The sequence below is a fragment of the Nicotiana tabacum genome, chromosome 16 (genome assembly GCF_000715075.1).
Source record: "Nicotiana tabacum cultivar K326 chromosome 16, ASM71507v2, whole genome shotgun sequence".
Taxonomy (NCBI): Eukaryota; Viridiplantae; Streptophyta; class Magnoliopsida; order Solanales; family Solanaceae; genus Nicotiana; species Nicotiana tabacum.
Window position 1 is genome coordinate 29,760,998 of NC_134095.1, and position 14,705 is coordinate 29,775,702.

The window sequence follows — 14,705 nt, forward strand, 5'->3', positions numbered from 1 at the left end:
TAAGAAATGTGATTCCAAAAGTTACAATTTTAAACCCATGTCAGATTGTTTTGAGCCTTTGATACCCTTTCTTTCTAACCCCATCCAAAAGCCCACATTACGGTCCAAGAAAGACCTTCCGATCAGTTTTTGAGAGATGCCAAGTCGAGCAAATAGAGGTGATTCATATAAGGGTAACACTCTGGTCCAAGCAGGGAAAGTAATGAAAATGAGAGAGTCTTATTGGTGAAAACCCTCACGGGAACCATGAGGCGACGAAAACTGAGAGAAAATAAAAATGAGAGAGTCTTATTGGTGAAAACCTTCACGGGAACCATCAGGCGACAAAGAATTGAGGAATCAACAGATGAGAGAGGTTTTTCGGTGAAAACCGTTCAGGGCACTGCAAGTCGAACAAGATCCGTAAAGTTGGAGAAAAGTAAATTGGGTTGTGGAACATCTTGGAGCACAAAGTAAAACAATTGGAAAAGAGATTGGTTAAATAGACTGGGCCGATTAATCCAAAATGCATACCATGATCACTGGTGTCAGTGACTCCACTCAGATAAGTTCCTTTTTCCTATCTCCAACAGTCATCCAAATTCGGATTTTCTTCTTTATTCTTAATTCCCAAAATCATTGCATTTCATTGCTGTTAATTTTTCCAAGTTTAGCCTTGTTTCAACAAATAAGAAGGAATTTCAAAGCTTACTATCAGTTTTGAAATTTCACAAAGTAAAATGCGGCTAGAACATGCCAGAGATGATATGATGAAAAGTGGGACATATGGTGTAAGCAAAAGTTAAATCGGTGGAATGGTTCAGTAATGTCGTGGGAGATATACGAGTTCAGACAGAAAGGTCAGAAATGGAGAACAACAGTTGGGGATCCTGCAGTTAAGGATCAGTCAGAAGGTCAAAACAATCCTTCGACCATGTTCAAGGCAGTCAGAACGAAGCAAAGCCTAGCAAAGAGAAAACCACCCCCAGCAAGAATGCCATAACTAATCGCCACGTTTAAACTGACAAGATTTTCTTTGATTTAAAACAGGGGCAAAGATGGCATTTATTTCAGGAAGCACCCTGTAAGGAAAACAAGTACCATGCATGTTTGATTGCAGAATTCTCAGGACTCTCCTAGAAAATGGGACTTAGTTTAAAATTCAAAATACACGACTGAGTAGCAAGATCTGGCATAAATGTACCTCAAAAGAATATAAGTTGGTTTCAAAATTTTCATTCTGGAGATAGAATTTAGTTAGGAGTTGTCAGGACCCTCCTGGAAAATGGGACCTAGTTTAAAATTTAAAACAGTCATGAGTAGTAAAATCTAGCATAAATGTATCCCAAGGAATATAAGATGGTTTTAAAGTTCGCATGTTTAAGATATGATTCAATTAGGAGTTTTCAGGACCCTCTTGAATAATGGGACCGAGCTTTGAGATTTCCATTAGATAACAAGATTTAACATAAGATATACTTTCAGTAGATATAATTTAGCTTTAAAATTGTCGTTTAATCAAGAATTGTCAGGACTCTCCTGGATAATGGGGAGTAGTTTAAGACCTGCTTAGATAACAAGATATAGCTTAGATTTAAAAATGTCGTTTAGTTAAGAGTTGTCAGGACCCCCTGGATAATGGGACCTAGCTTTCAAATTCTTACTAATAGTTGGTAATATGATTCAGTTTAACACTCACAGATGCGCCCAACTACCAAACTGGGGCAGAAAATTTTCTTTTGTTTTGTCTATTTTTGTTGAAGTCAGGTGCCCATCTGAAGAATAAGGAGAACAACACGGATATTAAAGATAAGAGCGTGACCAAGTACTAGCAGTCAGGCATCCACCTGGAGAACAAGGAACAACAGTTGAAGTATCAGCAATCAGGCGTCCACCTGGAGAATAAGGAACAACAGTTGAAGTATCAGCAATCAGGCGTCCACCTGGAGAACAAGGAACAACAGTTGAAGTATCAGCAATCAGGCGTCCACTTGGAGAACAAGGAACAACAGTTGAAGTATCAGCAATTAGGCATCCACCTGGAGAAGAAGGAACAACAGTTGAAGTATCAGCAATCAGGCGTCCACCTGGAGAACAAGGAACAACAGTTGAACTATCAACAATCAGGCGTCCACCTGGAGAACAAGGAACAACAGTTGAAGTATCAGCAATCAGGCGTCCACCTGGAGAACAAGGAACAACAGTTGAAATATCAGCAATCAGGCGTCCACCTGGAGAACAAGGAACAACAGTTGAAGTATCAGCAATTAGGCGTCCACCTGGAGAACAAGGAACAATAGTTGAAGTATCAGCAATTAGGCATCCACCTGGAGAACAAGGAACAACATTTGAAGTATCAGCAATCAGGCGTCCACCTAGAGAACAGGGAACAAAAATACCACCGCGACTAACGACAAAATTGGTGGGTCTTTAATTTAATGACGTGGCAATTTTTAACTGGCCATGTGGAAATCTTTGACTGGAACAAAAAATGGATATTATTTCAATCCATTTACCTTATCCAACCCATTTACAAAAATGGGTGGTATCTATCACACCCATTCCCACTCATCTGACCTCCCCCTTTCTTCTTCTCCAATCATAAACCCTATCTTTAGGAAATGAACATGCCAAGAACTCCTGCAACAGTGAAGGACACGAGACTTTGGTCTTTAGGCATGACGCATGTGAGCACGTGATTTTTGCCCTATGAGAATTACTCCCAAAATGTTCAAAATAAAATAATTTTTCCGTTGTTTGCAATTTTGTGGATTTTTGTGGTATTTTCTGCTATTTTTTGCAATTATCTGTGCATGTTTATTTGTTAAATTAATGAAAATACAAAAATATGTTGCATTTGCATTTAGAATTTAATTTTACAATTAGGATTAGTTAAGTAAGTTGTTTTACAAAAATGAAAAAATCACAAAAATAACGTATTTCGCATTTTAGTGTTTAATGTCAAAATTGTGTGATTTTCTTTTAATTAGGTATTTAGTTATTTGTGATAATAACTACTTAGAGTTAATTAATATTTTTAGGATAAATTGGTCAAGGTTAAATTTAGGTTTGTATTTTTATTTTAATTAGAAAGAAAATTGAAAAGAAAAAGAAAATAAGAAGAGGAAAATCTGGTTTGGGCCAATTTGGTCAGAATCCCAGGCCCAAAAACAAAAACCCACCCCAGACCTAATCCCCAGTCCAGCCCAAACCTGGTCCCTACCCGGTCCGCCCCTACAACAACCAAACGACGTCCTTTGGACACGCTTTGATCAGGGCCATCGATTTCATTTGATCGAACCGTCCAAAGCCTTCATCATTACCCGACCCTGACCTGCCCCTGAACCGGTCTAGCCCCAGTCAAATAAAACTACCCCGTTTTGATTAAAAGCTTTGATTGGAGCCGTTGGATTTCAATCATCCAACGGCTCAAATTAAATCACCCATTTTAATATACCCAAATCCAAACCCCTTACCCCTCTCAGAATCCCCCCTCCTCCGTCTCTCATCTTTTCAGAGACACCCTGTCTCACCGCCTAGCTCCACCGCCTTCCGCCACTGTAAATCGCCTCACGACGGTTCCGGTGGTCTAATCCCTTCCATCTTTACACCATAGAAACACCTCGAGCCCCTCTTTCCAAATCCTAGACTGGTTTCCTTCGAATCTTAACAAAACTGCTCGAATATTGAATCTAAGATTGAGCCCTAGAGGTTCAAAATTTGATTTTTTCGTGAACCCAGTGACATATATTGGTCCAGGTCTTTACCGTTCCATGATTAGAAGACTGATTCCTCACAAAAACTGATACTGCTCACTTGTTCTTTACAAGAACAAGCGATTAGTATTAGTTTCGTGTGAATCATGATGGCAAGCGATGTTTTCAGAGTCTAATCGGTGAATTCCCTTTACTTTTTTTGCTCATCTTCAAACTCGCTTTACCTCTGCCTCTTCCTCTTTTCTTCTACATGTTTTGATTGGTCCATTCTCTGATTGAAGTTGCGATTAGCTTCAGACTCAATTTCTTTGACTTAGGTGATGTTCGTCTATTCGTAGTTCCCTTAATTTTAGTTCCCGCTTCAATGTAGTTGGTTCTGTTTGTGTCTGCACTTTGATTTTAGGTCTATTAATTATCTTCTGTATTCAATCAATAATGTTTGCACTTGACATTTGATTCTAATTGCCCAAATGATTTTGTTTTTGAGTCTGTAAATGTTTAGAACTTCCAAACTGAATGAATTAGAACTGTAGGGGTTTTAACTCAGCGGGTCTGCTAACAACGGGTAGTGGTGCACTACTGAATTAAATTATACGCACTAAGTAGTGGAATGAATTAAAAATAAAAAGGGGACTGGTAGTGGCTGGCTTAATGCCCTTTTAGGAGCTGGAAATCAGAGAACATGGGGGATGTAATTAAAAGGCTAAAAAATACAGGTGTAAAAGGGTATACAGTCTGGAAAGGGAGGGGAACAGAAGTAAAAAAGGATAGAATTGTCACGACCCAAACTGAAGGGCCATGACTAGCACCCGACCACACTTGCCGAGCACCAACGTACATTTCATCTAACCTTCATTATTATCTTTTAAGGCTGACGAGATCAATATAAATGGTAGACCTAGATCATGGACAACCAGCAATAAAATATGATGGCATGCATATACATAGCAGGGGATGACCAGACAATCAAGAAACTACATATAAGGTATGAGCTACCACGCTACTATGAAAGACTTATACAACAAAAACTAGCCGACAAGGCATACCAAACTATACATGAGTCGACACCTGTCTATGAGCCTCTAAAAGAACATAAGTGTTGCAACATAGCCGGAACAGGGCCCCGACATACCCATAATGTCTATAACAAAAATTGCATACCAAGACCAAGGCAAGTCCGGAGAAGGGATCTCGCCAATCACCGCTGATCTACTGTGGTGGGGGAGCTGTACCTGCCTGTCTATCAGGACCTGCAGCACGACATGCAGCGTCCACAAATAAAAGGACGTCAGTACGAATAAAGTACTGAGTATGTAAGGCAAGGAACCATAAATACGATCAGTAATGTAAGCAAGGATAGAGAATATACAACCTGTAACATCTTAGTACCTCTGAGGGCTACTTACATGAAATGCATGATACATATGTATAAATACATAAACCTTTAAAGCATTCGCCTCTGTGGGCATCATCATCATCATATCGTACCCGGCCATAATAGGCTCGGTAGAATCGTACCCGGCCACGTGGAGCTCGGTAAAACCCAACTGATCAGTGGTTGCACAATAGGTGTCGTACCCGGCCAACTATAGCGTGGCTCGGTAGAGTAAAATAGATACATATATATAATGCATGCTCGACTCATGGAATCACATTCTAAACCTTTCGGAGTGACGTAAGGTCGGTATCCTCTGTACACGTTATTAGGACTAAGTCTTCACTATGAACCTTATAAGATTCAGGAAGTATGAACAACATTGATAACATAAGAATAAGAGAAGCAACATTAACATCAATCGTTCCATAAGAGGGAAAACAATGTAAGTACTGCTAGCTTCTAAGAGTAGAGTATCTTTGGAAGCTCGTTCATTACATTATGTACAATCGGAGTCGTGCAAAAGAAGGAAAGGGATAGCCTCACATACCTTGTATATACTGCCCCAATCTCAAGCTATGCAATTGTCAAAACTCCTTAGTCTACAATAAGAGAAACGATACTATCGTTATCATTTAAGCGTCATAACTATTATGTATTGACCACAACCTATTTTACGATGAAACGGACAGCACCTCCCCTATATATATGACCTCACACCATTCAAAACAATCACCAAACAGCCCAAACATCATCAATAATAAACATATTGAGCCTCCCGAAATAGTCCACACACAGCCTAATCACTCCATACATACGACGACCACCGTAGTCGTGTCAAACAACCTGGAAATGTTACGAATAACTATCAGCCCATAAACCTACATATATATGGTGTTTCTCCACACCCTTCCTCCTCCAAAACTCCACAAGATAGTAGTAAAATACGCAGCCCAACAACAACGCAAAACAGTCCACAAAACAATAACACTACTACCAAACCTTTCGATATATATCTCACAAGTTCTAGCTTCAATGGCTTAGCCGCAACTTGGATAATCTTAAATACATATAGAGTAAGAGGTTCCTTACCTTTATACAGAAAGAACAACTCCAATTTGACCTTAAATTTCCAAGAAATATCCCTCCAATGCTGCCACAACAACAAAAAAATGAAACTAGCGATCAATTAGTGTTTTTCGGCACTAGAATCACTTTAGAAGGCTTGAAATCACCTAGGATTAATATTAAGAACATTAGGGAGTATTTACAGAACATATACCCTTTAAAACAACCTCCCACACGAGTTGGAACGACACAAAAATGAGCAACAACAAGAAGAACAAGAGACTTACTAGCGCCACGGAATTCCCGACACTTGATTTGTGTTGTTTGCCCTTTTTTTGGGTCTTGAATCTTGAGAGAACCTTGAGAGGATGTTCCTAGGGTTCTAAGTTCTGAAAATAGTGAAAAGAAATGACTAAAAACGGGTTGTGGTCATCCTATATAAGTCCAAATATCTTAAACCGACTTAGTGGGCCCCATAGAGAGGTGCTTGGCGCAGTCTCACGAAAACGCGAATATCTCTCTACTCCGAGATCGTATCGATGAACGGTTTAATGCGTTGGAAACTAGACTCATAGATCTTTAATTTGGTGGGTAGATCACCCCGTAATTCCTTGTAAATTATGAGAAAAGATTAGAAACATTTGACCTAATGTTTAAGTAAAATTATGAACCTAAGTTGCGACAACTTTTGTCGACTTTTGTTTCATAACTCGTTTGACTTCAAGACTTATGATACGGATATTATATGATTAAAATACCTTAATAAATGACCTCTTGAGTGTATTAAGCACCGCTAGATTACCTGAAAATACGAGTTACAACATCCTTGATTCGTTTAACTTCTAATATTGGTTAATCACCCTTATACACTCTTGTATCACTTAAGACCAATAGGATTGACTTCTTATCATCTCAAAGATAATTCCTTCTTGGATTTATGTTAACTAATATATGGCATGAACTAACACATGTGGATATGGGTTGTAACAAGAAGAATACCGGAGGATACTCACTGATATATAAGAAGCTAGGATAGGAGGGAGTTTAGAGAGAGAAGAATAGAGAGTGAAGAGCTCAATACTCTGAAAAAGAAAAGGAGAAAACTACTGTTCCATTGATGTTCTGCATTGAATTTTGAAACTTTCTATTCCTAGATAGTTTCTGATTTTCTGTACTGTTGAAAAACGATTTGAATTGGTTTCGGAAAGTGTTTGTTCAAGTTTTCTATCCGTTAACTGATACATTGATATATCCGGGGCTATTCATTGTTTTCTCGGATAAAATCTAGGTTGTTTTCCTGCTTCTACTGACTGCTGATCTTCCATTTTCTTTCGTGTTTCTTTGCTATCATCCCTACATATCATTGACTTTAAGCATGTAAAGATTGATTCACGAAGTATTTCTTTATTGAGAAAAAATGGAGATTATGTTCTCTTTCATCAAATGTTTCTTTCTTTTAGTTTCTTTCAGTTTGTCTTGTCGATTTCTATTTCGATATGCTTAGAGTATAGTTGTTCTTTGAATCATGAATTTTACATTGAAACTGTAATAGATTATCATGTAGTATTTACTGATTTTCATCTATTTAATTCTTAAGCTCTGTTGTTGTTAGAAGTGTCCGTTAAATTTAAGATCTATGAATATAGTCTATTTGAAAATTCTAGATAGCTATCTCTATTAGAAGTTCGAGTAGCTAGATTAAATGATAAAATGGGTTGCATTTTGTGTTAATTGTGCAAGTTTGAATTATCATGGCAATATGATTCTCCCTTTAGATATGTTTGAGATGAATTTTGATTGAGTTTTTAAGTATAAGCAATTTGTGAATTCTTGTTCTATGAATACATATGGAGGCATAAGTCAAATGGAAATGATAGAAGCTCGAGGGAAACAATTGTGATTAAATGGGATTGGTTTTGTCTTTGCTTACTTTGATTGAATATGTTGTGTATGTTTATTGATATGGAGGGATCAATCTAGTTATTGCCTTTATTAAATTAGCAGTTGAGTTTGATTTCCAGTGCTAGCATGCTAAATTAAAAGGAGGCTACTGCTGCAACACAAATAAATTTCTTGGTCTTTTCTCTACCCTTCGCCCTTTCTCTTCAAAGAACCAAATACGTTATTGGGTATTTTGGTAAGGGTTGTGAACGAGGGACTCAAGAGTCATATTAGCTAAGTGATTTTTTTTTCAAATTTTGTGAATTCTTGAATGATAAATTTGCTCTATAATTAGCTACGGCTTGTAGTGTTGCAGATTCTGGTTTTCTATTCTTAGCCTCCAAACAAAGACCAATTCATAGCACTAGAATTATCCAAGTTGCTTCTTCAGGAACATATTGTTTAAAGTGGGAAACGATTATGTGAAATGCATGGCTTTAGACAAATTGGAAAACCACTACTTGATAAAGTTACAATGAAAGACGTTACTGAGACTCTCACAAAGAAGGTACTCGGGATTGAAAATGGGTAGGCAAACTTTTAGGAGCGTTAATTAATAATTATCATAGCTAGAGGTACGGTTTCCGTGGCATAGTTGTGGTACCTAATTTAAAATTAGTTTTAAATACGTATATTCTTAATTCTTTTAGTTGAATAGTTTTGAGGTGTGCCATTCACACATAGGTGCCATTCACCTATGGACATCACTTGATCAATCTTAATTCTTTAGAAATCGAGGGGCACCATTTAGCGAATTTTCATGGCCCTCGCAAAGTTGCAAACGCGAAGTTGCTTTAGGCGCGTTATTTTAATAAATTACCTTCCTAAACTCGAGTGCGTATTTATGTGACCCAAATCCAAATCCTAACAATGTTATATAAAATGTGTTGCGGACTGCAGGTGCATTTATGTGACGCGATTCAAAACGTGTTTTATGTGACGTTGAATTTTTTCAAATGAAAGCAATTTAAAGTTAAGATTGCACATAGGTTCAAAATGCTTTAAGTCAGATAATTAAGCTGAATATAAAAATTGAGCGACCGTGCTAGAACCACGGAACTCGGGAATGCCTAACACCTTCTCCCGGGTTAACAGAATTCCTTACCCGGATTTCTGGTTCGCGGACTGTTAAACAGAGTCAATATTTTTCCTCGATTCGGGATTCGAACCGGTGATTTGGGACACCATAAATCTCCCAAGTGGCGAATCTGAATTTCTTAATATAAATAAATCCCGCTTCGATTGTCACTTAAATTGGAAAAAACTCCCTTATATCCTTCCTTCCGGGGTGTAGGTAAAAAGGAGGTGTGACAATGCACATACGGTGATAGAGTTAATCTTGCTGTAAATGGAAATTGAAACGTATTACATACATCTCTAGTACAAGTGAAGGGCGAAGATACATACACACACGGAGAATATAATACTCTTTGCAAATATGCGTGTAAATAATCTCCTAGAAAATTGAGTTGTTTTTATTTACTTTTTCAATTCACAAACACATAGAGAACATTTTTTTTTTGCAAATTTTGCCTGTAACAATCTCCCAGAAATTGTGAAACTTTATCCTTTTGTCTCTTGGATGAACAAAGAAATATATGTCTAAAAAATCAAAGAAGATATCAGAAATGTTAGACCCTCCATCTTCAACCATTATCCATGTTGTCTCCCACCATTTGAGTCAAAATCACATAGACAGAGATAACATAAGCATAAAAAATAGCAGTATTGACAAAAATGGCTTCTTGATTCTTGGTCAGACCAGAAGCTTAAACCCAGCTTCAATCCAAACTCAAAATGTAACCACAAGCTCGTCTCAACAATCCGAACAAACCCCAGAAACCAATTTGAACAATCGCCCGCAGAATCGAAGGAACCTAATTCGTCTTTTTCACGAGAACCCATTCAAAAAATTTCAACTCAAAACCCTAGAAAATCACTCAAATCGATCTTACTCCGTCAGACTCGGCTTCAAAATGATGTTTCCAACTAGAATCATGAACATCCAATCGAATTTGAAGCCCTAATTTTCTGATTTCAAATGAAACTTAGCTTCTTCGTTGAATTCGGCACAGACGGGTTTCAATTGTGGCCTAAAATTCATTCAAACTTCTTCGAATTGAAGCTCCAAATCAGTAGTTCAAACTTAGATAATGAATAAATCACAAAATTTAGAACCAAAATTGAATGGAGAACAAGGAATTGAACTTTTTGGAACAAATAGTGAAAAGCTATAGATATGATTTCCTCTTTAAAACACTGATGAACTTTAATTTTGCTAAGCCCAACACAGAAAAATAGGTAAATAGGTCGGACTAGATAAATGGGTAAAAATAAGACCCATATTTGATTCTTGGTTAAAGATTGTCACGTGGCCCAGTTAAAAATTGCCACGTCATTAAATGAAAGATGCACCAATTATGTCGTTAGTCGTGAAAGTATTTTTGTTAATAGAACTAACGTCGTATATTTTTTTGGACGGATAGATGGACGGGACATTTATAAACTATTTAGCAAACGATATAAAACAATCTTCTATATGAGTTCAAATTGTTGGGGAAAAGTCGATAAATTGTCGTCCCTCCTGTCAGCTGTGTCTAAATTCTAAAGCACCAACTTTTAACCCTAAAACAATATTACCTTTGGCCTCATCGAGCTGTAAGTTCTCTCTTTCCCTCTCGCTATAGATCTCTCTGCCTAAGTGTTGCTAACAGTTATTATGAAATATATGCTTTTCAATCTGCTCTCTACTTTATTCAGAACAGAAAAAAGATCTCTACTTTATTAATTTTTGTTGTGTGCATCAGATGTTTAATTTTCTCTTTTGTTTGCAGTTTGTTCAATTCCCTTTTCATGTTTAGAATGCTCACATCCACTTTTTAGATAAAATCCTTTTAATTAATTACGAGAATTTGATTATCAGTTCTTGTTTAATGATCCTTTCGGGGCGGGTCTAAGGCCTTGCGGGGCGAGCGTCTGGGTGTTGAAACTCCAGTCGTTTTTCCAAATTATGGGGGGCGGTATAGCTTCTCCTCCCTCCTTGCTCCTAAGCTCTACAATTAAACTATGAAGGTGCTTGGATTGACTTTTAAGCAGGTGAAATCAGCTTTTAAGCTTTTTTTACTTTTTTTTAGTGTTTGGCGAAGTTTAAAAATGCTTAAAATAAGTTAAATACTGCTTAAAACAAGCCAAAAGGGCTTAAAAGCTATTTCGGTTGAAAAGCCACTTTTTAAGCCAATCCAAACAGGCTTATGACTGCCATTCAGAAGGAAGCCCGAAAGGGTGCTTTTCTCCTTCGCGCACGATTGCTTCATAGCTGCCTTCTCCTTTCCTCCTTTTTCTTTTCGGTCTCTTTTTTAGGTGCATTTTGTTTTCACGTTCTAATTACACTCTGATGTCTGTCTCTTCATTAGATACATTATAATCTAATGTTTTACCTATCAACACCATCAGAGTGTTATATATGCTATTATGTCCTAGGATTGATCTTTGCATATGACCAGTATGAGTAATGTATTTTCTGTTGCCAAATGTCCTTGGATTGATCGTGTCATATATATCTCTATTTTTGAGTCTATGTTTGACAATTGAACGACTTTATTGCCAAGTCGGTAAACTTGTCATCTTTTTTCATCTCAGGCTTTTGGAAGGTCTTGGGACGAAATACTATCTCCTGAACAATTCACTAAAATATAGTTTTGCATCCTTTATTTGCACACCACTATCTGTAACTCATCCATGAAATTGTTAGTTGATACATCATCTTTTAACTACATTTAAATTATTGTAACTGTAAAAATAGTGATTCTTAATACTTTTAAAAAATTTGACTACATGAATAACAAAGTGAAAAAAAGGAAAAAAAAAAAACTTAAGCAGGGCGGGGAGGGTTGAAAACATGAAAATTGATAAGCGGGGCGGGCTTAATATCGAGTCTTGTTTAATGATATTTTGCTATATCCATAATGAATTTGGCAAAGTTTAGTCCCCTCCACCTTTGCCTGTCTTTGTTCTGTGGGGTGGGCCGTGGGAGAGGTTAATTTTAAATTCTGAAAGAAGAAAACCTTTCCGTATCTTCTGGCCAGGCTTTTTGGTCAAGAGGGTGTTATCACCTTTGATATGGATATTTGAAGCTTTCTGCTGAATAAGTTTGATTGTTAAATATCAAATTACCTACTTTCTTTTGAATACTGTGTGTTTGTTTCTGCAGTCTTTGATCTCCATAACTCTGTTTAGTGGATATGACAACAGAAGAAGAATGGTTTATGGAAAACATCGTACTGCTCGTGCTCAACTTCGACAGGTAATTCTGGTTTCCTCCTAGCTTTTTTCCTTTTTCTTGGGCACAATTTTATTGAAAATATTGTTGCCTTTTTATGTGTGTAGGATCCGGTGGAGTGTAAGATTGACGAATTGTCGGATGAGTTGCTTGTGGCCATTCTTTCATAATTATCCCTAAAGAAAGCAGCAACAACCTCCCTTAGTAGATGGAGATATTTATGGCAATATACATCTGGTTGTCTTGAGTTTTATGATGTGGATAAAAGGCCGGAGGCAGCACTCGAAATTATGAAGTTGGTAAATCAAGTTTTTTAAATTGCACCAGGGTCCAACTTTAGATCAATTCCGAGTTGGTTTTAACTTTTTTGGTGGTTGTTCCACAACTGAAATTGATCGCTGGATTGAATTTGCAATTCAAAAGGAAGTTAAATTATTTGAATTGAACTTACGAGCTGGCTGGGGATATCATTTTGCCACTTATTTTTTTCCTGACATTGGGAAATTGTTGTCTGGGGATATTTGCAAGATCAAATTTTCCAGATTTTGTTGTAATCTGAAATCACTTAGCCTGTTCGGTGTCAATGTCAAGGAGGAGATCCTTCAAATTTTTCTTTCCAATTGTCCATGTCTCGAGCAAGTCTGTGTTTCAGGTTGTAAATCTTTACAGAATTTGGAAGTTACTGGCCCGCTTACAAGTTTGAAGTCCATGGAAATATTATGGTGTCGCAATGTCAAGGGTCTAGAGATTGATGCTCCAAATCTAATGTCTTTTAAATACATAGGACCTGATATACTTCTGCCTTTTCAAAATTTTCCGCAGTTATCTGAGCTAACAACTGGAAGTCAGTATTGTTATTCTTTTATTTTTAATGCTGACAAGCATGAAAGCTATTCCTGTAAGCTGAGGAAGCTTAAACTAAAGGTGCCTCGTGAGATTGTAATGCCACTCTGACAGCACATTTTTCCCCCCTTAATTTCCTTTTAAGTTGCATTTTGCTTTTTTGATATTGACTCGCGTCTTATAAATTTCTTGGTCCAGGCTATGAGGGAAAGTTGGCTCACATTACATTACCCTGATAATTTCCCTAGACCGAACAATCTAAGGGAGTTGGAATTGGACCTTACATTAGAAGCTGGTGAAAGCCTGCTCTTCTTCACTTTTTTTATCAAGGCAGCTTCTCTGCTGTCTAGATTCAGAGCCCGGGTAAGTATCTCATCTTTACTCTCATCATATCATTTATATTCTACATCTACATGCCCTGCCCTCTGGACTTTATGGATTCACTCAGTTAAATGTTGCTGGTCTTAGACTTGCCTTACTATTTTGAGATGGTCGTTTCCTGCGTTCTCTTCTCTGCCCCTATCGGTAGTACTCATACTCGTTTGTTTCTTCTTTTTGTTTTGGTTTTATTTTTCTGTTGCGGCAGATAATATACATTCCAGCCTTACATAAGCAGGTAATGTTACCTATGACTTCCACTTCCACTTCCACAGAAGCTTTTTCATATTGGAGATAATAACCAGTGTATTTGCTCCGGATTGGAGGTCTTTTTGGTTGTTGTTATTGCAGTATGTCGGTATTGGTGTGCGTATCTTGGAACGTGCAGCTCGAGAGGCTACTGCCGGTTTTGTTCACAAACGTCTAAAGGTGGTGAAGTTAATCGGTTTTACAGGGCGTAGAACTGATTATAAGCTTGCGTTGCATTTGCTAGAAATTGGACGAGGCTCTCTTAAGAAGATCATCCTACAGCCTACAAATGACAGTCACGGCATCAAGATTAAGAGAGTGACATTAATCGAAAAGCGGAGCAAGCAGCTTGAAGCAAAGTTGCCTCCGGGGGCTAAACTGGTGATGCTATATAGTTTCAAATTCTTCTTGGCTTACAATTTCAAGTATTTTTTAAATTATTGATGTAAACGTTGGGATCTCTGTTTATTACTCTGCCAATATGTGATAGTAAAATGGAAAGGCGGAATATATATTTATTATTCAATGAACGCATCTAATCTCTCCAGTAAAAGAAAGGGAGAAGTGCACAATTAGGGATGGGCATAGTTTAGGCAAACCCGAAATCCAAACCGAATTCCGAATTTTTTGAATTTTGGGATTACGGATTAGATTTTGAATTTAATTTTTAATTTTTTTGGATTTCAGATTGGATATTGGATTTGGTACTTCGGATTTTTAGATATCTGAGAATCCGAAATTTTTATACTTTATATTTAGTTCATTACCTATATGCCAACAATAATAATTTTAATACTCTACACATTAGATATTATCTCATATATTCAATGTTAATTACTAAGTTACTCTCAGAATACTTCCTACTTGGACATAGTTT

The 14,705-nt window shown here is 37.3% G+C and overlaps 1 protein-coding gene across 8 annotated transcripts; it reads left to right on the forward strand.

Moving 5' to 3' along the window:
• Positions 1–9,562: 9,562 nt before the first annotated feature.
• LOC107791699 (uncharacterized) lies at positions 9,563–14,354 on the forward strand. 8 transcript variants are annotated; one of them, XM_016613804.2, is made up of 7 exons: positions 9,563–10,737; positions 12,290–12,382; positions 12,466–13,010; positions 13,181–13,297; positions 13,400–13,564; positions 13,788–13,817; positions 13,931–14,354. In XM_016613804.2, exons 3-7 carry the CDS (start codon positions 12,942–12,944, stop codon positions 14,270–14,272), a joined length of 723 nt encoding a protein of 240 aa, XP_016469290.1. In that variant the 5' UTR covers positions 9,563–10,737; positions 12,290–12,382; positions 12,466–12,941; the 3' UTR covers positions 14,273–14,354. The 8 variants fall into 8 exon arrangements, with proteins under 8 accessions (XP_016469290.1, XP_075088779.1, XP_016469289.1 ...); XM_075232678.1 differs by having other exon boundaries at positions 13,181–13,282; XM_016613805.2 differs by having other exon boundaries at positions 9,566–10,737; positions 12,466–12,657.
• Positions 14,355–14,705: the final 351 nt, after the last annotated feature.